This window comes from Camelus ferus, chromosome 1 (genome assembly GCF_009834535.1).
Source record: "Camelus ferus isolate YT-003-E chromosome 1, BCGSAC_Cfer_1.0, whole genome shotgun sequence".
NCBI classification, from domain to species: domain Eukaryota; kingdom Metazoa; phylum Chordata; class Mammalia; order Artiodactyla; family Camelidae; genus Camelus; species Camelus ferus.
In genome coordinates this window covers 11,528,370-11,553,224 of record NC_045696.1, presented here as the reverse complement: position 1 = coordinate 11,553,224, position 24,855 = coordinate 11,528,370, and the positions used below count along the sequence as shown (strand labels likewise).

General features: G+C 47.0%; 1 protein-coding gene across 1 annotated transcript in view; it reads left to right on the top strand.

Annotated features, from left to right (window-relative positions):
- Window positions 1-791: 791 nt before the first annotated feature.
- HUNK (hormonally up-regulated Neu-associated kinase) overlaps window positions 792-24,855 on the top strand; it is a 101,795-nt gene continuing 77,731 nt past the window's right edge. Inside the window, exon 1 of the mRNA XM_032476426.1 lies at window positions 792-2,596. Within this exon, the coding sequence (XP_032332317.1) occupies window positions 2,336-2,596 (261 nt within the window). The 5' untranslated portion in view covers window positions 792-2,335. The remainder of the gene's footprint in view (window positions 2,597-24,855) is intronic.

The window sequence follows — 24,855 nt, the reverse complement described above, 5'->3', positions numbered from 1 at the left end:
AAAAGAATTAATGGGCCTGGATTTTCTCTCTTCTTCACCTCTTTCCTGACCTCCACCCTGAGAGCATAATTAAAAGGAAAGAAAATCTCTTTCATTGTAAGTCTTTCCACCATTTTTGAAGTAAGCTAACTTTTTTTTGGCCATAAAGATCCTTTGATGAACTGTCTCTGACATTTATTTGCCTTTACTATAATAAAGTAATTTCTAAATTTTCATCTAGAGCTAATTGTCCTAAAATTGAAAGAAATTCATACTTTATTAATACATATGCTATTAATTTGCAAAACTCTAAAACCTTTTTTGAAAGAAGATTCCGAATGGTTTTGATCTCAGTGTGAGCTCCTCATCCCTTAGATGTTTGCTGAGCGTTCACTCTGCAGGCACTATGCTATTCCGACAGCTCCCTTCTCCCTCCATGTTATTGTCCTAAAATCTGATGATTGAATAGGAGACATTATAGCAATTAGATTGGCCTTGCAGAAATGATAGGGGTGGAGTGGCCGCGAAGAAGCTCCTTAAGCACAACAAGAAAAACATCTGAAAGTGTATTTTTAATACTGGCAGAAGGGAACAATGAGAAGACTGATGGAAAAAACACGCTCAGTCAGAACACGTGAGTAGTTGATCATAGCATATTAGATCTACTTAAAACAGGCATTTGTCTGGGTCACTTTTCAGATGGGTCAGGAAGCCCCCAAGACATTGGATTATTGACAGCTGTACCCCCTCCCAGTCCCGCCCCAGTCTACGAGCATTTACGTGGATTGTGCCATAATTGTTTACCTAGGAAAGAAAGGAACTTGTTTAGGACCGAATCCTCCCTTTCAACTCTGCTGTGGTAATATCAGGGGTTAAGTGTGCATTAAACGCTGGCGCCTTTTATCTGGCTGTTCAACAGGTAGCATTTTGTAAATGCCTCCCACTACCTTCTTCCTCCCCTCGCTTCTCCCTCACGAGTCTTCATTTTTGGTTTGAGAAGACACTGGGGAGCCCGTAGAAGATCAGAGTCGTCAGGGCAGCTGCACTTGTTTACGAGGGATGAGCAGAGTCAGGGCGCGCACAGAACAAAAGCCTCCAGGAGCAGGGAGCGCTGGTCCACCTCCTCCTGCAATCGCCCGCATCATTTCAATGGAAAGCAGAAAAGGTGTAAACGTACAAGCAGCGACAGCAAGCGCCCTGGTTCCTACGTTACCGCTGCTACTATTATTGTTGCGGCTGCTCCTCCTCCAACACAGTGTTCCCGTCTGGTGTGAGCCCGGGCAGACGCCCCGCCACCTCTCCACCCTTTCTTCCATCCATCCTATTTTCCACCCATCCAGGGTCCAGCGGGCCCTACTGTGTGCAAGGCCCTGGGCTGTACACCCACAGGGCACCTAACCGACAGTCCACCAGGTCCGAGAGCGCCTCCCTCCCTTCCTCCTGCCCTGGTGGGTGCGGCCAGTGGTGGGGGATTTCATCGCGGAAAGGACCAGAAAGCACAAGCCCAGAATCCGGGCAAGAGGCGCAGCGGGAGGCGGCCCGACTTGGGCGGCCCGGGAGCGCGCGTCTCAGCGGCCGCGCGGGGTCTCCCCGTCTGGCGCTCAGGTGGCTCCTGCCGCCCACTCGCCGCTCCCCTCCCCGGGCCCTCCCCTCTCCGGCGAGGGTCGAGTTTGGCTGTTGCGCGCGGAGAAGGAGGGGCTACGAGGGATTTGAAAGTGCACAGGCTGCGGAGTGGAGCTCGCATCTGTTCCCGCCGCCCGCGACCGGATTAAATTTCTGCAAATTCAAACTGAATGGGGCTTTCTTCTGCTGCCTTCCAGAGGGCGCCTGCAGCCCGCCGCGCGCTCCTCTCGGGCGGGAGCGGCCGCCTGGCGCGCAGCTAGGAGCCAGCGAGCCGGACCCGAGCCCGTGCGGGCCAGCCGGCGGCGGCGAGGGCGGAGGCTGCGGAGGCGCCTGGGCTCGGGCACCAGGCACTCCGGCCCCGGGACCCGGCACCGGACCGCGCCCCCCGCCGCCCCTCCCGGACCAGCGCGCCCTCTGCACACCCGAGCAGGGCGACTGTCACTAGCCGCCCGGACGGGACCCGGAGTGGGGTCTCTAGGTCCCGAAAGGGGCCCGGGTGACCCTCCGAAGAAGAACTTCTTGGGGGCGGGTCCCTGGGACCCCGTGGCCCAGGCGGCCGCTATTGTCTGCGCGCAGCGCTCGGCGGCGGCTCGGGGCGCGGGAGCCGCGGGCCGGGCGGGGCCGAGCCCGGGGCGGCGGCAGGAGGAGCCGGGGGAGCCGGGGAGCCAGACTAGGAGGAGTAGCCGCGAGCGCGGGAGGCGAGCCGGAGCGGCGCGGGCCGCGGGCTAGCGCGATGCCGGCGGCGGCGGGGGACGGGCTCCTGGGCGAGCCGGCGGCGCCGGGGGGCGGCTGCGGCGCTGAGGACGCGGCCAGGCCGGCGGCAGCCTGCGAGGGAAGTTTCCTGCCGGCCTGGGTGAGCGGCGTGCCCCGCGAGCGGCTCCGCGACTTCCAGCACCACAAGCGCGTGGGCAACTACCTCATCGGCAGCAGGAAGCTGGGCGAGGGCTCCTTCGCCAAGGTGCGCGAGGGGCTGCACGTGCTGACCGGAGAGAAGGTGAGCCGCCCGGGGCGCCGGCCCCTGGCCCTCGGACTGGGCATTCGGGGCGGGAGGGGCAGCGGGACCCTCTGTGGAGAGAAACGCGCTGCGAGTCCGGCTGCGGAGCCCGGGCCGGGCGCCTGCCTCTCCGCTTGCCTTTGCTCGCGGGTTGAAAGAGCGGTCGAGCCAAACGCGCGCGCAGGCCCTCGCAGCCCTCCCCGAGGGGTAATCTGGGGTCGCTCTCCACGGTGGGCGGCTGGTTTACCCGCGAAGCCGCCCGCAGCCTTTTTGCTCCTCGAAAGGCGCCGCCTGGCGGACAGCGGCGCGGGGGGTAGGGTAGGGGGACGCCGCGCTCGGGGCCGGTAGGGGCTGTAGATCAGCGCGGAGGCGGGAACCAGGGCTGGAGTGTGTGGGTCCTTCTGTTGAGGGTGGGAGAGCTGATTAGCCAGCCCTTGGGGGAACTTGTAGTCTGATCCCCATCCTAGGCTGTGGGGAGGAGGTGGGGGAAAGGCCGAGATCCCAGGGGCATTCCCCCCTGTGTACTGGGGCGGCAGGGGGAACTTTTTCGTGCTCAGAGTAGTTTTCACACGCTGCCTTTCCCTCCACCCACCCTCCCCACCCCTGCATCCCGCTATCACCGCCCATCTTTTCACCCCCCCCCCCCCACCGCCGGGTCCTCACTCCGGTTGCTGGGGTGGGAGCTGCAGTCAGGACCCTGCTCTGGCAGGTACAGAAGCACACACTGATACCCCCAGACTGCAGAGGCTGGGAGACTCTTATCTTTCTAGAAGAGGGGAAAGCAGAGGAAGACCCCCAGAGTTGTGGAGGAGCACCCCCTCCAGGCTTGTGAGAAGTTGTTGGGTTGTGAGCCCTTGCCAGGCACGGCCCAGATAGACCTAAGTTATAACTTAGAAGACACTGAAAAATATGATGACTTATGTTTAGGTGAGGATGCCCCAGCCTGGGAGTTACTCCAAGCTTGGAACTATTTCAGACTAGGGCTGCCCCAAGCTCATGGTCACCTCAGACTCAAGGCTCCCCATTTTGCCCCTCTGCCCCAGGCTGGGGCTTGCTTAGTACAGGTGAGGTAGTACGCCCTTTATGTGGCCCATTCACCAGGGACGCATCCGCAGTATGGGAGGGCCAAAGGAGCCCCTGGCTTCCTACCTGCCCTCCCACCCTCTGCCCTGGCATCTTCTGCCCAGCCTGGGAGTTCCTGGGAATGCTCTGCAGTGACCTCTGATTACAGGGCTAGCAGCCTGCCCTCTGGTCCCCAGCCTCACCTATCTTTAGTTACCATCCTTGGTTCCCTACTGTGTCCTGGAGCCCCTTGCATTTGAGTGCAGATCTCATTTGTCCTCTGTTTTGCAGCTGCTCTGGGTGGGGTGCTCCTTTGTTTTGAGTAAGTGGGGTTAGAGTGAGTAGTTTTGGAAGTGCCTCTTGCTTGAATTTCCATGCAAAAGGCACGTGTTCAGAATTTACTTTCTGAACTGAGGATCCCTTCAAAGAAGAAGGAAAAAAAAAATCCTCCAAGCCTCATTCTCGTCTGGAGGGAGCGCCGCGCACTTTCCTCCTGGGTTCTCAGTGGGCTGAGAACTTACACAACCCGTCAGGGCTCCAGGATGCCCAGGGCCCAGCTCGCTGATTACACTGTGCTCAATTCTCCGTCCCTGTGTAAATTCCTCTTGGCACAGGTGGCAGGACTTCATTTTCATTCGAAATGTGTAGGATTCAGTCAGGTTGTGTATGCTTCCTCTTGAAACTTAACAAAAAGAGACCAGGCTTTATGTTGACAGTTTCCTGCGTGGTGTTGTGGCTCCAGTTCCTCCCCGGTGCATTTTTGCCCCATAATATCAGGCTGTTAGCCTTGGCGGAACTGCCCGAGGATGCTCTCAGAGCTCAGTCCCCAGCCGGGTGCTTGGGTTCCGGAACACTGTGCGGGGCCCATGGGCAGACTGGAATGCGGGAGACTCCTGCCCGAATAGGGTCCAGTGAGGAGCCCTCTGCACCCTGAGGTGCTCATGCCCATTTATCTCTTCTTCTTCCTTAAGTGGTGAATCTCACTTCATTTCTGCGTCAGGAGGAACTATAAATTGGATGTAAAATTATTTTGCTGGACTGACTGGATCTAGTGAAGGAGGATGGTTCTGAGGATGGAGGAGGGGCTGGGAGATTTTTCTGACATGGTCTACTTCAGCCAGGAGAATCGGTACTCCAGGGACTGTAAGAATCATGAGAAATCTGGATTTTAGTTCACTTAATTGCCAGCTTTAAGGAAACATTGGGTGTCATTCATAGCCCTTATCTTCCAAATCCAACACCTTTAATGCTTAACTAATAGATTTAGTTTTTGGCAGGTCATAGAGATTCAAGTGATGTGTGTGCGTGTGTATGTGTGTGTGTGTGTACAACTCTGCCTGGGAAGGATTGCTGAGTTCATGAGTCCCCGCCCCCACTCATGTTCTGGATATTGTCTTACTAAGGCCAGGACAAAGGTGAAGTCAACCTCACACTATTTGCAGCCTTCAGGTCTCATTAAAAGGTGAGCTATTAAGAGGGTTTTTGCCCAGAGAAAGGAGTAATCCTGTGAGCCAAACAAGGGGAGACCTTGAGATGACAGGACCCGAGGCAGGGTAACAGGTGTCCCCAGAGGGTGATGTTAATGTCCCAGGAAGGCCTCTCACCTCAATACTTCCCTCCTTGGCGGAGGGTGTACTTTCTGGAGAAAGCACTTCACTTTTTTTCCTTTCCTTTTCGAAAGGCCACAGACCACTGCAAGAGGGGAATTAAGTCATTAACACTGTAGTAAGAAATAGATGTAGCCCCTTATGCCACCCCCTGGGTGGAAGGATCCAAGGAAGTTGTTGTGAGGAATCAGTTCATTAAAAATCTGAAAGGGGGGATGGAAAAAGGGAGGAAGAGGAGATGCCCCACATTTGGTCTGCTTCACAGTTGAAGTCTCAAACTGTATACATTGTTTTGGGTGATTTATGCCACAATTGAGAGTATTGCTGGTTTGGGGGAACTTAGAGTGTGTGTGTGTGTGTGTGAGAGAGAGAGAGTTGCTTTTTGACTTGGCACATATTCCCAAAACGTTTTGGGTTTCTCCCATGGTTCGCGGGGAATTACTGAGTCCAACTGACAGAAGGAGCCCCCTGACGTTCATTTCAGGCTCCAATCCTGTCTTATTACGAGGCTCCTTTCCCCACCACTCCTGCAGGACAGTATTTTTTTTTTTTTTTTTTTTTTTGCCTGCCTCTTACTGAAGTTGTTTGAAAGTCATTTGAATCAGGACTGCCCTTTTACTGCCTGAAAATAAAGGCTGGCTTTGGGCAAGACCAAATTTTGTCCTCCTTTAGCTTTGAGTTGGTGCGACCTCCGTTAATGTGGCTTTAAAAGTAAATAATTCACTCGATCATGTGAAACTCTTAATCGGCGCATTCTCAGTCTGTCTTGGACTAGTTGATGATTAGACGAGGAAAAACGATCACAAAATCAGACTTTGAAAAGTATTCTCGGTAGCTTTGAGACAAAGAGCAAAGTTGCTGAGCAGGAGAATCAAGTGACAACTTTAAAAGACCCAGAGAGAGGTGTGCTTGCGACCTCTGATGCTGGTCCTCAAAACCTGGAAAGCGCATAATCGCTGGCACTTCACAGGTTGTTATTGCATTTAAAAAACGATAAGGTGTAGCTGCAGAGGCTTACAGAGAAAAGCACAGGTGTATCTCAGGTGTCGAGCTGGTTTCACAGGCAGGCAAAGCTGCAAAAACGGGCAGAGAGTTGACGCCACAATTACCTTTTTTGTGATTGTCTCCCTAAGAGACAGAGTTGGGTACATAAAATGATTGGTTAAGATGTTTCAATATCTTGTTCTAACCATTGGTTTAAAAAAAAAAACCCCTGAGGGGAGGGTATAGCTCCGTGGTAGAGCATGTATTCAGCACGCATGAGGTCCTGGGTTCAATCCCCAGGACTTCCATTAAAAAAAAAAAAGCCTGTTTATCACTTTCATTGGAGCTATTTTGGGGCTTAAAAAAAGGATTGCCTGCTTAATAAGTTGCCAATAATTATACTTCGGGCCCTACAGTGCCAGATACCTGGAGTGAAGGAGTTACTAAAAATACAATTTACTATGTTTTTCAGAGCAGGAAATATGACTAATTTTAGAGATCGCCTTTTGGCAGATTGTTTTTAACGAGTATTTCTGAAACAAACAGGTGCTAAATCCTTTTTTTTTTTTTTTTTTTTGTAAGAGCTAGAAATTTAGGGGTAATAGCTCTGAGGAATAAGAAATACTTAAGAGAACTGGAAATTCCTATTAATCCTCAGCAGGGATTTCTTGGCAAGCAAGAGGCGTTTGGCAGAAGCACCTGCTCAGCATGTCATGTGTGACAAGGCAGTGCCTATAATTTCCGAGATTGCAGTTTGCAGGCACAAGCTTTTTGAACTTCCTGCCCGGCCTCATCTTTTTGAAGTCCTTGCGAACGGTGGAAATTGGCACTTAGGGCTGGCTTCTCAGTGTTCACTGATACACAGGTCCCATGGACTTCAAAGGGCGCTTGGAGTCGGCACAACAGTGCTGAGCGGTGCCCACGAAGAGGAGTGCAACCCTCAATTTTCTCTGCAGGTGTGGAGTCACCGGCACAGGCTGGGCTCAACTGCATCATGTCGTACAACGCCGGCTGCGTGGCAGTCGTCCATCCCAGGGCTTATCGTCCCAGAAGGTGTGGGGGGCGGCAGCGGTGTCTGCCTGGGGGGAGGGCCAGGCGGGGTGTGCTCTGTGGGAAGGCGGTTTGGGCACGAAGTATCATTTACCTGGGGATGGACACCTCGTCTTAATTATTCGTGATAACCGAGTGACCTGCTTGCTCCCCTGGCTAATTGAAACCCACAGATAATCCCCGAGCCTTATTTTTAGCAAACTGGTGAAACCTTTTCCTCCGCTCAGCCTGGGCTCTGGCCACTTTCAAGTGCTGACCTGAATTGAATTTCACCCTCTCTAACGTAGATGCTCTTGCTTGCTAGGATGACCAGAGCAGGAGAGGGGTGAATGGCACCCGAGGAGACAGGTGGAGAGAGCTGTTGCCTCTCCTTTCTCCTACACACCAGCTCAGTGGTATAGTGCTTTGTGGTGTATTCAGGGTCTTCCATGCATTTTCTCGTTAGATGCTAGAAGTGACCCTGGGTGGGTGAGAACCAACTTGCCGGTGTCCTTATCCCCATTGAGCATGTGGAGGTATGCCCTGGCTAGATTCTTCCTCAACCCTTCTCTTCTCTGTGGCTCAGGCTGCCCTAACAAATGACCTCAAACTGGGTGACTTAACACAACAGAAATGTCTTCTCTTCTACTTCTAGAAGCCTGAAGACCAAAATCAAAGTGTTGGTAGAGCCTCTGAAGGCTCAACTGGAGGGTGCTTCCATGTCTCTTCCAGCTTCTGGTGCCTGCGATCCTTGGCGTCCCCTGGCATGTAGCTACCGCACCCTCATCTCTGCCTCTGCCTTCACGTGGCCTTCTTTTCTCTAGGTGTCTTCCTGGGCGCCACATCTCCCTTTCCTTATGAGGACATCAGTCGTTGGATTTAGGGTCACCCCTAAACTAGTAGGAACGCCCTTTAACTTGATGACATCTGCAAAGACCCCATTTCCAATCAGGCCACATTCACAGGTGCCAGGGGTTGGGACTTGAACACTTGGTTTGGTGGGATGCAGTTCAACCCACAACACCTTCTTAGCTACGAAGCTTGCGTTGCAGGTGATTTCCTGGGAAGTGGACCTTGAGAAGGAGAGGGATTTGGTCTTAGGGCTTATACGCAGGACCAGCACCTGGGAAGGGAAGGGAGGGGAGGGGAAGAGAGGGGGGGCAGCAAGGCAGCATTAGGCAGAGGAAGAAGTTGGGTCCTGATGCCATCCCAGCCGAAGCCCCCACCCTTGCCATGGTGAGCTCGGGAGCTGAGATGTCCAAGCTGGGGCTCTATATCTTTATATTGGCTGAGGTGTCCACATTGGGGCGAGGGGACCAGGCCTTTATACTTTTGGACCCATCATTAGATGGGGGCTGCCCTGGGAGGGGGCATGGCTTTGAACACTTGCTGAGGACAGTTCCTCTGGTGAGCTCACAGCAGACAGCCAGCAGCAGCAGTAGCTGGGGAGGAAGTTCTTAACCCAGAAAAGTGAGCAGTGAGGCCGGATGTCCACGGCTTGCTGGGGGAGACAGGGCCAGAGCACAAGGTCTCAATCTGAGTTCAAGCCGGTTCCATAAACAAAGTGGGCAGCTTCCCCAGCCCACTTTGCCGACCAAGTTGTGGTGCCTCCACCTGAAATGAGGGAATAGCCGACAGAGTCTATGTTCTAAACGCTCTGAGTATCGTGGGACTATTCTGGCCTCACGTTTCTTTGCAGTGAGGATCCTCAGGGCTCTCTGGTCTGTGGGTACTTTTAGGGCACTTTCATATGTTCTCTGTGTTTTCTCTTGAGGAATTTATGTCAACAGAGTTTGGCGAACTTGTTGACCAGTGTGTCTGTCTAATCATGAGACAGTGGGAGAGACCTTCCCTCCCCCATCACTCTGGAATTGTGGGAAGTTGGATTACTGTCAAATAGAGTCACGGTCCCAGACATTGGGATGACAGAAAGATTGCTGGAGGGGCTGGGGAGCCATCTCTTAGCATCCTCTTAACCATTTTCTCCTTCATAGCACCGGCACTGCTCTACCAGGCTTTGCAATTTCTAATTACTAGGTTCTTTTTGGTTGTTAATCACTCACGTGTGCGTGTTTTAAGATTCATATGGTTACATTTTGGAATAGGTAATGCAGACACATGGTCTACAATGGAAAAGTTTCAAGAGGGGAAGCAGTGAGAGGTAATTCTGCCTTCATCTGTGGGCCTCAGTGATGAGTTCCTCTCCCCAGAGGCAGCCCGACTTCTAGCCTCCTGTGTGGCCCTCCAGACATACTCCATCTGCATATAAGTGTACATACATCTGATACTCTATGTGCATACATTTGTAAATGTAGAGAGAAAGATGTATTTTTACACTGTACATGCTGTTCGGTATCTTGCTTTTTTAGCAACTTAGCAATATGTCTTGAACATCTTTTCCCTAAATTACTACAGAACTGCCTTATTCTTTTTAATTCCTGCATAGTATTCATTGTATGGTGGTACCGTGTTTACTTTTCCATTCCCTGCTGATTCAGTCCATAGATGTTATTTAAAAAATTGAGCACAATTGAAAAATGGGCATTTAGGTTGTATACAATTTTTTTTTTACTCCCAAATTGTGCTGCAGTAAATTTTATCTGTGCCTATGTGTCATCTTGTAAATGTTTCAAGTATACCTAAGGAATAAATTCCTAGTCTTAGGTGAGAGGGTATGATTATGTTAACTGTTGATGAATATTGCCTGCCATAGAGGTTGTCCCAGTTTATACTTCCATTAACCTGGTATGGCAGTATCTTTCCACATCTTTGTCAATATAAGGCAGTCTCAAACTTTTTGATCTTTGCCAATCTAGTAAACATGGTATCTTGTTTTATGTGGATTTCTCGTATTTTTGAGTTGAGCATATTTTCATATGTCCAACAACAATTTTCATTTCTGCTAATTTTTTCATGTCCATTCACTATCTTCCCTTGGGCTTTTGGTCCTTTTCTTATTGATTTATAGGCACTTTTTATATATTAAGGCAGTTAGTCCTCTTTCAGTGATATATTTTGAAGCCTCCTCCATCTTGCCTGCTCCCTGTTTATTCTTTTTTTTTAAATTGAAGTATAGTTGTATAGTATAACATAACATTGTAGTTTCTGGTGTACAGCATAGTGATTCAGTTGTACACATATAGATATTCTTTTTTACATTCTTTTTTATTATAGGATATTATAAGATATTGAATATGTTTCCCTCTGCTATACAGTAGGACCTGTTGTTTTTCTACTGTATATATAGTAGTTACCATCTGCAAATCCTGAACTCTCAAATTACCCCTTCTCCCTCCCCTTTCCCCCTTGGTAACTTTTCCCCTTTGGTAGCCATAAGTTTGTTTTCTGTGTCTGTGAGTCTGTTTAGTAGATAAGTTCATTTGTATCATATTTTAGATTCCACATATAAGTGATACCATATGGTAAGTTTTTTTTCCTCTTTCTGACTTACTCTACTTAGTATGACAATCTCCAGGTCCATCATGTTGCTGCAGATGGCATTATTTCATTCTTTTTTTTTATGGCTGAGTAGTGTTCCATTGTGTATATATACCACATCTTCTTTACCCAGGCAGTGGATATTTAGGTTGCTTCCATATCTTGGCCATAGTAAATAGTGCTGCTGTGAACATTGGGGTGCATGTTTCTTTTCAAATTAGTTTCCTCCAGACACATGCCCAGGAGTGGGGTTGCTCTCACCGGCTGTATAGTTTGCTAGTGCTGCTGTAACAGAGTATCACGCGCTGGGTGGCTTAAACAGTAGAGATTTATTGTCACACGGTTCTGGAGGTCAGAGTTCAAAATCAAGTTGTTGGCAGGGTTGGCTCCCTCTGACGGCTGTGAAGGAAGGATCTGCTGCTCTCCTTGGTTTGTGGATGGCTGTCTTCTCTCTGTCTTTTCACACAGTTTCCCTCTGTGCATGTCTGTCTCTGTGTCTGCATGTCCCCTTTTTATGAGGACGCCAGTCATACTGGACTAGAGCCCGCCCTACTGTCCCCTCTTTAATTGATTACCTCTGTCAAGATCATTGTTGCCAAATAAGGTCCCATTCTGAGGCACTGCAGTTAGAACCTACTATAGTCTGAGTTTTGTGTCCCCTCAAAGTTCATACGTTAAAACCGAATCCCCAGTATGATGGTATTAGGAGGTGGGGCCTCTGGGAGGTCATTACATGATGGAGTTTGTGGTCTTAAAAAGAGACCCCAAAAGGCTCTTCCCCTTCTGCCATGTGAGGACGCAGCAAGAAGATGGCTGTGTGTGGACCAGGAAGAGAACCCTCCCCAGACACCAAATCCGCCTTGACCTTGGACTTCCTCACCTCCAACTCTGTGAGAAATAAATTTCTGTTATTTACAAGCTACCTAGCCCATGGTATTTCTTTTTATAGCAGCCTGAACAGACCAAGATAGGTCTTAAACATACGAATTTGGTGGGGGGGTACTCAGTTCAGCTCAAAATCTCACCTGATCCCACGGTATATATTTATTTGTTCAGGTGTTTATTTGTCTCCCCACAAGACTGGAAGCCCCATGAGGAAGGGGTCTGTGCTCCGTCCTCGGTGGCTAGAATAGTACCTGGTACAGAGGTACAGGAGGTGCTCTGTAAGTAAACATGTTTTGAATGGATGAAAGAATGCTCTGCTCTCCCCAGGACATGAGGTCAGCCTTCTGGACGACAGTGTCCCCATTTGGCCAGGGATGGGTCTGAAAGCCCTGTCTCTCTCACCTCTTGCAGCCCCTCGGTGTGTGTGTGTGAGCGATGAGTAGATGGGACAGGCTGTCTAACTGGCGCTCTTTGGGAAGTATCCCAGCCCCGGAACAGCCGTGTCTCCTGCAGGGACTTGTTACGGGACTCGGTATCAGAGTGACCAGGCAAGGCAGAGGAATATTCTGCAATGTCATGGGGCTGTTAATGGACCCTCAGTTCTTTCCTGAGAAAATGTTCCAACAGTGCAGCAGATGGGCGAAGTTGCTATTTGCAAACATACATTTTTTTTGGATGTTTCCCATGGAGATATATGAAGTTTTGGATTCTGTCTCTTTGACTGCAGTTTTTTTTTTTTTTTAAATAAGTTTATCAGTCTCTTGGCCAAATTGTTGCCAAAACATTTAGCAAACCTGCTTACTTCTCTTGCCCGTTCTCTGAGCCATTTGCTCTGTTCTCATCCCTTTCCTTGCATTACTCCTGTCACTTTAATCTCCTGTGAGTTCTTGTCTTACATCCTGCCCCATGGCTTTTTGGGAAGGTGTCTGGCCATCTTTCTGACTCTGTTGAGACAGTCTTGTTCCACGAATTTCCTCTCCTGGTCATGACTTGCTCTTTGTCAGCTCTGTGAATAGCACCCGGGAGGGTGGACAGCGGTGATGGATGTACACACTGCATGTGGTGCTGAGGGACAGACTGTTTAGGATGATGGGATGAAGTTCAGGTTCTGGAGCAGAGCAGGGCTTTTGTGACCTTCTGAGTCACCAAAACCTACAGGAAAGGACTGAGTGCTTCCTCTTGGCTTTGACCATGAGGATGTAATACTGATAACGATGGTAATAATTAACATTTATGGATTGCATACCATCCGCTAGGCTATGTCTGAAAACCCTGTCCCTCTCTGCTGCATAATAAAATTTATTCCTTACAATGTTATTCCTTACCATTGTCCCGATTTTGCAAGTTAGGTTGACCAGCCATCTTAAGGTGCCCGAGAGTCTGGAAAGTCCCGAATTTTGGGAAACTCCTCAGGTAACAGCAAAACCAGATGAACCCAAGGGAGTGTTTCATCCATGTTTGGAATCTTACTAAAGGTTTTCAGATACAAGTATTAAAAAGCAATTCATCAGATTGTGAATCAGGGATGAATGAACCAAAGCCCAAAGCCCAAAGCCCTGGGCATAACTGGGATGCTTGCTGTGGGTGATGACCTCCATGGATGGTCCCGGGTAGTGAGGGGGGCCTTTTCCCACCCCTTGGCTCCAATGTGCTAGGTTCACAGTGCACTCCAAGTCTCCAAGCGTGGGCAGAGGTACTGGGCTGTCATCTTTTCCAAGTTCATTATGAGATGAAGAGCTTGAGCCTGGGGTGTATGTATGTGTGTGTGTGTGTGTGTGTGTGTGTGTGTGTGTACTATTAAATAAACATCATAGTACCAAGCTAATTTTAAACACAACTTTTTGGTAGCAGATTTTTCTTTTTTTAAACTTTTGAAAAATTGAAGTATAGTTGATTTACAATGTTGTGTTGGTTTCTGGTGTACAGCATAGTGATTCAGTCAAACATATACATATTCTTTTTCAGATTCTTTTCCAAGATAGCGAATATAGTTCCCTGGGCTATACCGTAGGTCCTTGTTTATTTATTTGTATGTATATAATAGTGTGTGATGTTAATCCCAAACTCCTAATTTATCCCCGCCTTTCCCTTTGATAACCATAGTTTGTTTTCTGTGTCTGTGAGTCTATTTCTGGTTTGTAAATAAGTTCATTTGTATCCTTTTTTTTTTTTTTTTAAAGACTCCACATATAAGTGATATGGTATGTCAGTAGCAGACTTTCTTAATGAAGGAAGCAGTGGGGACTGGTAGCTACTTTGAGTTGCTCTGGTTAGCGTTTGGTCTTAGCTTTAGTACCATTTTTTTGCCCTGGAGGAAGAAAAATCTGTATGAGGGGAGAGAAGATTTTTTTTTTTAGAAGATTTTTTTTTTAATAAACTTTATTCTTTTAGAGCAGTTTCAGGTTCACAGCAGAATTGAGCAGAAAATACAGAGAGTTCACACATAGCCCTCCCCACCCACACATACATACTCCCCTACTGTCAACATCCCTCATCAGTGTGGCATATTTGGTTTACAATCGATGAACCAACATGGGCACATTATTATCAACCAAAGTCCATAGTTTACAGTAGGGTTCACTCTTGATGTTGTACATTCTATGGGTTTTGACAAATGCATAATGACATGTAGCCACCACTACAGAATCATATAGAATAATTTCATTGCCCTAAAAATCCCTTGTGCTCCATCTGTTCACTGGGGAGAGAGGATTTTTGAATCTAATGGTGAAGCTGCAAGAGGACTTCTTACGTAGCTCACTGAACAGTCTGTTAGAGCCTCCTTGTTAGACCACCCTCCTTCAAGGGTGAACACAGATTGTTTATTAAAAACAAAGCGAAACACCCAGTGCCTTTGTCTTGCTTTTTACACTAGGTTGGAGCTAGGCTAGCTTTTGGAAGCCTTTGCTCAGCCCCCATTTGGGCTGAGAAGGGTCACCAGAGGCAGATGGAAGGAGGAAGTGCCCGAGTGAAAATGAAGCTTCAGAAAAAGTTGGCTGTAAAGTCTGGGATCAGAATATTCTAGCATTTTATCTGAGCCCTACTTCAGTGAAACCAAAGGGATGAAGATAAGTGTTATCAGTGACGTAAATCTGGTCTTCAGTCGGAATTACTGGTGCTCTGATGTAGAAGTCTGGCTTTTTAAGTGCATTCTTTATTCCAGGTTAAAAATTTAATTAGAGAAACTAGTCGATGACTCAGTTCTCAGCTGAGCATTTACATTATACCACTAATAAAAAACTTGTTTTGAAAACACTTCTTCAGGTTTGTAAAGTGTCAGTCCCACAGGATGACATTTTATTCTACTTAAAACTAACATTTGTGAGCAGTAGTTGTAATTTCAAGCCCAATTTGACATAATGAAACTTGAATTTCCCTCTGGAGGGAAGGTGCTTTATGGCTGTTGTACTCCCACCCAATTCATTACCCTGAGATGCTTTTTCTTAGATCAAGAATGAGCTTTTTATCATAGAGGGCCATCAAATTAAAGCACCTGAGAATGTGTAGGATAACAAGAAGTTTCTTTCCAATAATCAGACTTAGAGTAATGTCCTACATGTTTCAATGGGGCATATTTATATTTATAAATATATATATAAATGAAATAAATCATATATAAATCATCTAATATAAATTAGTGTTTTTTCCTGTGATCAACTATAAATATTTAAAAAATAATTTAAAAAAATATCTTGGACTAAGTAACTTGTGTTTTAGGATTCTTTAAACTAGTCCAGTCACAGGTACATTCTAGAATATTTGAGGTTTTTAATAAATCAGGATAAATCCTAGGCTAATATTTGTTAATTGCCATGTATTTTTTTCTTGCATAGCCACTTACAAATAATATTTCATTCTTAACTCTGCCACTTGCTACCACACTTGACTAAATACATTTCATCATTTACTCCTTTTCTGTTTTTAGATACCCTAAAACAATTATCCTGTTTTTTTTCTGATTCATTAAACATAATTCTCCCCTGTCCCCCACCTCCGTTCTCCCCCCTCCCCTGGTTCCTCATGGAAATTAAAACAGAAACACAAGGCGGAAAATAAAAATCACCTGTAATCACACTACCCAGTGATAATCACTGGGTTAAGGTGTTCGAGCTGGTTACATTTGATACAGATATATATATATATATATTTATACACGCATACATATATATGTGTGTGTATATATACACTTAAAAAAGTGTATTTTGATAATTAGTAGGGTGTATCATAATTAGTGTACTTGATTGAAAATGTGTTTTCTCTTTTATTAACTATTGTTAATAATTTTCCCCCATTTTCTTCCTGTTTGTCTTATTGATTTGTACAGACTCTTTACATATTAAGGATAATAGCTTTTTATCTGCTTTATTGCAGATATTTTCTCCCAGTTGGTATTTAGGTTTTGATTCATTTTATGATTCCTTTTGGGGGGGTACATAAAAATTTTATATTTTGTCTAGCCAAACCAATTAGTCTTTTTTCTTTAGTTTTCTCTTATTTTTTGATGCTTAAGTAAACTAGAGGGTTTGTTCTTGGTTTTGCTTTATAAATGATCAGTAAGTCTTGCCAGTGTTTCATTGTTGTCTGCAGAAAAATCTTTGTGTTGGACAGGTATTTTTGACTGAATTTTTTAACCTCTTGCATAATGATTTAACCTAATGGGGTCATGTAGTAAAGCACAGACTCAAGAGGTGACAGCCTTGGGTTCCTATGGCCTTTCAGCTGCTACCTAGTAGCTGAGTGATCTTGTGTAAGGTATTCAAACCCTCTAAACTTCAATTTTTTGTATTTGTAAAATGATGATAATAATACCTCATTGGTATTCAGTGGAAATTTGATTAAATGTGTGTATAAAATATGTATGTATGCATATGTATAATATACATACATATATGTTTTACGTACTTTTATGTGTATATATGTGTAAAGCACATCATTAGTCCGAAAATGTATTCAGTGCTGTGTTAGTGAACTAAGGCAGTGGGTTATTTTCTTCTGTTAGACTTTCACATTTACATTTAACCCTTAAAGATATGTGCTAGTTAGGCTCTTTTAGACAGCAAGTAACAGGTACCCACTCAATTTATCATGGAAGATGAAGTGTATTTTAAGGATGAAGGGGAGGTGAGGAAGATGACTAGGGCCGTGTCTCCCACCTCTGCAGGAAACACCGCCCTGAGGACGGGAGGGTCTGCAGGACTCCCCAGGGGTCTGGATGTCTGCTTTCCAAACATTCCTCTTCCCTTCCCTTCCTCTGCCTAGAACTTCTCTGACTCTAGAGAACATTCCTCTGTCTGCCATCCTCTCTGCTTTTTGGCATCTCTGCCTCCTGGTTTTCCCTTTCTAAGGGTTGTTTCCCTGACATTTCCTGAATTGGGAACATAGTGCTTGGAAGTCTGATTGCTGAATCCTTACTGTCCTGACCTTCTGGTCTCCTTTTTTGGCACTGAGCATCCTTTAACAGTAGAAAATCATTTTAACAATAGAAGAAAGAGTAAATTTATAGGTGATTCCCCATGAGTTCCCAGATTGGTACAGTTTAGGAAAATTTATTAGACAACTTAATTCCTCATGTTTTTGATTTGGTTGCCAGCTCTTTCCTCAACACTCAGTAAAACATTCTACTGTCTTTAGGGGTTATGATTTCTTCTCCATTTGTGGTTTGGGGGATATGGGGCTACATTTGTTAACTGGCCCGTTGCTGGAAGTTTCTGTTATTTCCAGTGTGTTCTAAGATCTCTTTAGAGTCCAGGATTGGGTTAAGAATTTTTTTTTTTTGGATTATTACTGCCAAAATATGTGTTTCCAGTTCCTGTAGTGCCCCCCAAACTTATCCCCCGCTTCAAAGGCAACTTTATTCTTGTACTTTTTTCAGCTCCATTTGGCCGCCAGTCGTCCTGTGATGTGAGAATAGAATATTGATTGTTTCCTGTTGCTTGTGGGACAGGAATGCTTCTTGAATTAGAGCTCATTTTGGAGTTTAAAGTACTAACCGCCAACTTTTGAAGATAGCATGTCTAAGATCTCTTTGTTACACAAGGGAAGGTCGTCCAGGGCCGAGGGGAAGGGAAGGGAAGAAAGAGAATGGAAAAGAGAGGACAGCTGATGACTTCTCTCTGTTCTAAATCATTCCATCTACACTCATGGAAGACCCTTCCCATTTCCATAATATCCTTTTAGAAGATTTATTCCTTAATCTGAAGCCGTTGGCTAGGTGTACTATGATGTCAGAATGCTCATGGCTAGACATTTCCCGGCTGTGAACAGTTTTTAAAGAAAGCCTTATCTCTCCTTGGCCCTTGGAGATGATAGTGTGTTTTTTCATTCAGGCATTTATTGATTGCCGTCTTCATGCAGAGTTGCTGGCCACTTGTATGGGCTTTTGTGTAAATTAGAAAAGGCATATGTGTCTAGGTAGACTTCTTAGAAAAAGACGTTGCCCTGGGCAGACTGTTTAGAAAAAGGCATCCCCTTTGGTAGACCAGTTGGAAATGGGCGCCTCCTGAGTGGCTGCAGCTCCGTGGTATGTGGTGCCACCAGGCCACACGGGTTGGCAAGCCAAGTGGAGTCTGGGTTTCTGTCCAAAATGGCCCCCTCCAGTGGATGTTTTGTGTGTGTGTGTGTGTGTGTGTAATGCACTGTGAACAGGCACAAGAATCAGATCTGTCCTCAGGAAAGCGGGGACTTTTTAGAGTCAGAACCAAGCCGTGAACCACAGACACATAACTCAAAGTATCATGGGAAATACATTTCCTCAAAGAGTGACAGATGAAGTGTCCTAGGCTTTTAGGAAATCTCAAGTAAACTTCTGCAGAATCAATCCTGCTTCCTCTCTGGAAAAGTCCTCTCTAAGAGAAAGACAAGCAAGATGAAGAATCTGGATGAGAAGTAAATTCAGTTGTGTTTGTGTTACTCATTGCCTGGGAGACCCGAGGCATACTCTGGCGTATGTAACATTAAGATCTTGGGGGAAATGCCCTTCCCTGGAGCCTCAAGACCTGTGACCCCCTGTCTCCTGAGTCATCATTCAACCCGATGGAGAGGCCTGAGGCTCAGATCTCCCGTGTGTTAAGAGCTGCAGCAGCTGTTCAACTGGAGTCCCATGGATCCTGCTCTACAAGTCCGAACAGAAGAATTCCCCCAAAGTGCTGATTGGGCCTCAGACCCCTTCTCACGATCCCTTCCTTGGATGGGTAAATAGTGTGACAGTTTAATAAGGGGTCGGTGACAATTACATGCAAGTGGAGAGAATGAAGAGCAAGAGTCTTTGAACAGAGTTGGTTTTCACTGTTGTTTTTCTGGGAAAGGAGCGTAATGGTTTGGGGTTTCTCTGTGTGTCAGCTGAGAGGCACATCTATCTCAGTGTGACAGAGGAAGATTTCAGCAGGAAGGTAACTTTTGATTTATCACACACAGCTGGGTGGGCCATGCCTCATTGGTGCCCAGGCATAAGCAACCTTTTAAATATAGCTGCTCAGTGTGGCTTCTGCCCCCCCAGGGGCTTGTAAGCCGGTGCTTGGTGTTTGCAGTGGTTATGATCCACTGTCCTGAGCATCCTCACACAGAGGTCCAAGTCTTGCATCTCTTTGGTTTTTTGTTATGGGCTGAATTGTCCCCCTTCCTGCCCCAAATCCTTTGTTGGAGTTCTAACCCCCAGGACTCCAGAATGTGGCTGTATTGGGACTTTAAGGAGATAATTACGGTAAAATGAGGTCGTGTGGATGGGCCCTAACCCAGTACCACTGATGTTGTCATAAGAAGAGGGGACCCGGGCACAGATTAGGACAGAGGGAGACCATGTGAGGACCCAGCCAGAAGGCAGCCATCTGCAAACCAACGAGAAAGGCCTCAGGAGAAACCAGCCCTGCTGGCACTTTGGTCTTGGACCTCCAGCCTCCAGAACTATGAGAAAATAAATTCTGTTGTGTAAGTCACCTGCATTGTGGTATTTTGTGGCAAATGCATACAGTGTTTATATATCCAAATTGGCTGGGTGTCCCGAAAGCTAGGGCCAGCCTCAGGAATCGTGCCTGGAAACTTCTGTGGGTTATCGAGACCACGTCCTCTTGCTTCTTCAGTACTTTTTTCCTCTTGGAAAGGACCTGAGATTTTTTTTTTTCCCTCACACTCCTTGCCTCACTGAGTTCTGCTCTGTAGTGAATTGCCTTCTGTCCAGAGACTATAATCTCTGGAAACAGCCACCTCCTCGCAGTAAGGAAAGTGATGTGGCCAATTGAACTCCTGGTTTGTTGCTGTTGTATGATGCTGCAGGCTGTCTGATTCCATGTAGGAAAAGCAAAAATAAATAAATAAATAAATAAATAAATAAATAAATAAATAATCCTTCTGAAAACATTTAGTGCCGGTTGTGATTTCTGTTTTCCTGATGTATATGTTTCTACAGCCTTCAGAAGAACAAAAGCGGTTTAAATTTCTACTAGAATTTCTTAAAGGACACATTTAGGGGTGTGAAATCACGAAGACAGTTCGAAAAGATACTTATAGTTTGTTTGTTTATGAAATATTGGCAAGTGGCTTATGAATAATTTGCATATGATGTATGTGAACCCAAAAGCGTATTCTGTGAACCTCAGTGTGTTTACCCTGAAAGTGTTATTATTGCCGACAGCATTTTGTCAGGTGTGTTGGTTTCCTAGATACTTTGCCGTAACCAAGTATCACAGACCAGTGACTTAAGCGACAGAACTGTGTTCTCTCCCAGTCCCGGAGGCAGGCGGGAAGTCTGAAATCAAGGTGTTGGCAGGGTTGGTTCCTGGTGAGGCTCTGAGGAAGGACGGCAGCCTCAGGCAATTCTTGGCTTGTAGATGCCACTCTCCTTGCACCTTCACACTGTCTATCCTCTGTGTGTCTAAATTTCCCTTAATATAAGGACGGTTATGCTGGATTACGACCCATCTAATGCCCTCATCTTAACTTTATCATCTGCAAAGACCTCATTTCCAAATAAGGTCACATTCACAGGTCCTGGGAGTTAGGATTTTAGCCTCTTTTGTGGAGACACAATGCAACCCATAACATCGTGTTAGGATTTCTCTCTTTCTTATCCCTTCTCATTCACTTCACTCGTCCCTAAAAGGCCTTTGGACCCTTGAAGCAAAAAGCAAGAGACAAATGAGGTCAAGGGGAAGGAAGTGGAGTGGTTAGGGCCAGAATACAGACTGCCCGGGCTTTGGTGTTCCTTGGGCTTCAAGTGACGCGAGCTGCCTGGACCTTCTATGGAGTTTCAACCCCTCTGTTCCCCCTTATCCACCCCTGTCCCCCGTTCTAGCTTTCTGGGGTACTCAACCAGCCTCACTCCCTCCTATGCTAGTCACTGTTAAGGGCGCTTGGGGCTCATGGTGGAGGACCGTTCACTTGGGGAGAGGCTCAAGGGAGGTGTGTCATGGGAATGCAGATGGTGATGCTAATTAGACATCAGAGGACACACTGGACCCTGGACCCGGACCTGAGCTCCACCTGAGCTCGCAGCCCCGGGTGGGCGGGCTTCCGTGGGGAAGGCAAAGAGGTGAGCGACTCAGGGCAGTATTTCTCAGCCTTATTGTTCACTCGCATGCCCCTGGGTTAATCCCCACCTGGCGAAACCATTTTATGTTTCGGGGTTACTATCAGGACACGCTTTATCTTTTGTGGTTTTATTAGGGCAAAAGTAAGTGTACTGAATGTGCGTTTTGCAAGCTCTTTTCTTCCAGACTCTGAAGGCCTGTCCGCTGTCTCTTGGTCACCTCTCTGAGAGGCCTGGCGTTGAACTTTGGGGTGGGGCAGGGTGGGGATGGGGCTGAGGCTGGTTGGAGACTAGCCCTGGGTGAAGTAATGAACCAGAAGTTTGGAGGAAAGGCAGTTTCTGCTGATACTAAAAGAGACTGATTTGAAAGCCAAGCCTTTGATATGCACAAAGCCCAATCAATGCGCCCACATAGCTTGTTGGGAGCCTCTTGAGGAATATGGTTAGTGAACTTACTCTCTTTTATGGCTTAACGTTACAAACATTCATGATGCATGTTACAGTGGAGACAGTCTCAGTGACTGTAAGTGATACCCTCTCCCACTGTGCTGGTAGAAGTTATCTGAGTATAACCAGGAAAAGCAAATTCCACACTTTGTGCTGTGGACGAGACGCCTTTAAAGCTGGCAGTGATTTCCCGATGAACTAACCCTCCTTCCATCTTCTGTTTTCACATTCAGTGTTCATTTCCTGGGCCTGCTAAAACAAAGCACCAACAAGGTGGCTTAAAACAACAGAAATTCCTCATCTGACAGTGCTGGCGACTGGAAGTCTGAAATGAAGGTGTGGGCAGGGCCAGGCTCCCCGTGGAGCCTGCAGGGGGATTTTTCTTGCCCCTCTCCCAGCTTCTGGTGCTTTGCCAGCAATCTCTGGTGTTTCTTGGCTCATAGCTGTATCACTCAGTCTCTCCCTCCGTTTTTACAAGGCGTTCACCCTGTGTCCCGTCTCTTCCTATAAGTATACCAGCCACATCGAATGAGGGACCCTTCCTGCTCCTGTAGGACCTCATCTTGTCTTAACTAATTGCATCTGCAATGACCCTATTTCCAAATAAGGTTCTATTCTGAGGTCCTCAGAGTTAGGATTTCAACATACCTTTTTGTTTTCTTTTGTATTTTTTGTCTGAACTTAAAAAAAATTAATTAATTTATACTGAAATATATTTGACTTACAATGTTGTGTTAGTTTCAGGTGTACAGCAAGGTGATTCAGTTATACATATATATTCTTTTTCAGATTCTTTTACATTATAGATTATTAAAAGATATTGATTGGCTGGTGCCTTTATTATCTGCAGAGTGGATTCCAAATGCCGTCCCCTCCATCCAGGCTTCTCAGTTTTCAGTCTCCGAGCCGTGTCCTGGTCCCCTCCATCCGGGCTTCACAGTACTCAGTCCCCAAGCTGTGTCCTGGTTTCTCTCCCACCAGCGTTTGTGTCAGCCCAGGCCAGGTGGATTCTCTGTCCTCCGCATGTCCTTTGTTGGGGCGTGCTCGTGTGCCCCTGCTCCTTGCTGGTGCCACCTGCAGACCCACCCTTCCAGCCCTGCTGAGATTCACCTTCTTCCAGGGAGCCTGCCCGGATCTGCCTGGTTCAAAGAGATGTCTCCTGCTTCTGGGTCTCCCCTCCCCCATCACCTTTCACACTCATGTGACATCTTGGGCATAAGCGAGTGTGTGTTAGCTCCTTCATCAATTTGCCGGGTTATTTAGGCAGAACCAGGTTTGAGCTGTTCAGAATAAAAAATACTCCTCTGTGCCTCTCCTGGTGTTTCGCAGATGGTGAGTCCCGGACAGCTTGGTGGAAGGCAGGTCTTCCTGCGGAGTCTCCGGCCATTCTTCTGAGGCTTTGTCACCATCCAGAGGTTTCCTTTGGACAACATGACTCTACTGAGCCCTGTGTGAGACCTCAGTTAATCAGTACTTTGGAAGTAAGCCTTTATCCCAAGTCAGCCTCCGGTTTACGTGGTTTATTTTTAACTTCCTGATGGACTGGATGTGGAGGGCTTGGGAAGGACTTCCCAGAGGTTTCAGGGTGCACTGGGGATGAGTCCTGGATTGGTTTCCTGGGGCTGGGTAACAAAGTACCACCAGCTGGGTGGCTTAGAACAACAGAAATTATTTTCTCACGGTCCTGGAGGATGAAAGTCCCAAATCGAGGTGTTGACCGGGCCAGGCTCCCTCTGCAGGCTCTAGGGATGGCTGTGTTGCAGGGCCCCCTCTCCCCAGCTTCTGGGTGCTCCTTAGCCTGTGGCAGCGCAACTCTGATGTGCACGTGGCCTCTTCCCTGCGTGTGTCTGTGTCCAAATCTCCCCTTTTTACAAGGATGCCAGTCATAGGTTTAGGTCACCCTAGTGACTCATCTTAACTAATTGCATCTGCAGCGACTCTATTTCTAAAGGTCACGTTCTCAGGTACTGGGGGGTTGGGAAGTCAGAGTGAATGTTATGGGGGCACACTTCAACCAGTGACAGCACTGAGCTCTGGCTCTTCTGTGGGCCAGGGATGTGCCTGCCTGGGTGCCTTGGGTGAGGCACTGATGTCTGCCAGGGAGGAGGGATGCATGCTCGGAGGTGAAGCAGGTGTGGAGAAGAGGGTGCCCGTGCCCATCCGCGCTGCTCCCTGTGGTCCTGGGAAGCCACCTCTGGGCTGTGGGCCTGGCTGTTGATGCATCACCAGCAATTCTGTATGGAGGCCTCAGCCTGATGGAGGAGTGACCTGCTGGGCTCGGGGATGCGGGCACTGGTCCGCAGGAATTGGCAGTCCCTCCTGGAGGGGGCTTTTAAGGTCTCAGAGCTAAGGACCTTGCATCAGTCACACCTGTGTTTAGCTAATGTTTAAACTTGGGACTTGCCCTTTTCTGTTTGCACTGTCCCACCTGTCCTGTTTCTTCCTCTGTTAGCCAAGTTCTGAGCATCAGTGGGACCGGACTACTTCCTCTTGGCTAGCACAGGTAGTGTACGATGTCCCAGGAGGCAGTGGAATGGTGTAGAGACTTGGGATTATGCTTTTAAAGTGACCGTTGTGCATAGTAAGATGAGTTGTTTTTGTTTTTGTTTTTCTGGGTTATATTGAATTACCTGATTTATCAGTTTACAGTGATCAAATAACCCACTGGGTCATCCAGCTTGGACTCCAACCCAGATCCAACAGCCCCTCTACATGGCAAGAAGCAACTTAGCTGTGGGTTGAGAGTCAAACTCAGGCTGTACCATGTCCCAGCTGGGCCACCTGTGGGCAAGTTTCTTAATCTGTGGAAACCAAGAGTTTCCTCTCTTGTAAAAAGGGAAAGTAGTAGGGTTGTGGGAGACACATGGGACAAATGATGTAGAACGTCTTGCTGAGTCTTGTTTGGCAAGTGCTTAATGAATAGGACTAGTTCCGATTTGAGCTTCATGTGGCTCAGTGACTGTGGTCTACACGTGTGCCTTTCATGTTTTCACCCCGGGTGACTGGCAAAGAAATGGCAGTTGTCCAAATAGCTCATTAATTTTATGCTTATAGACAGCTCAGCTAGACAACTTAGATCATGAAATGGATCCCCAGCCAGTTTGAATATTTACACAGCTTTTAGTTATTCAGTTGATTGACTGATCGATTTATCTGGACTAGGGAGAATGACCCCTAATTACAACATGAATTTTTAATACTATTCACACTATTAATCTTTTCTTTCTGTAATGATAAAAAAATGTGTTCAATATAAAGAGATTATCACTACTGATCCACTTAAAAAA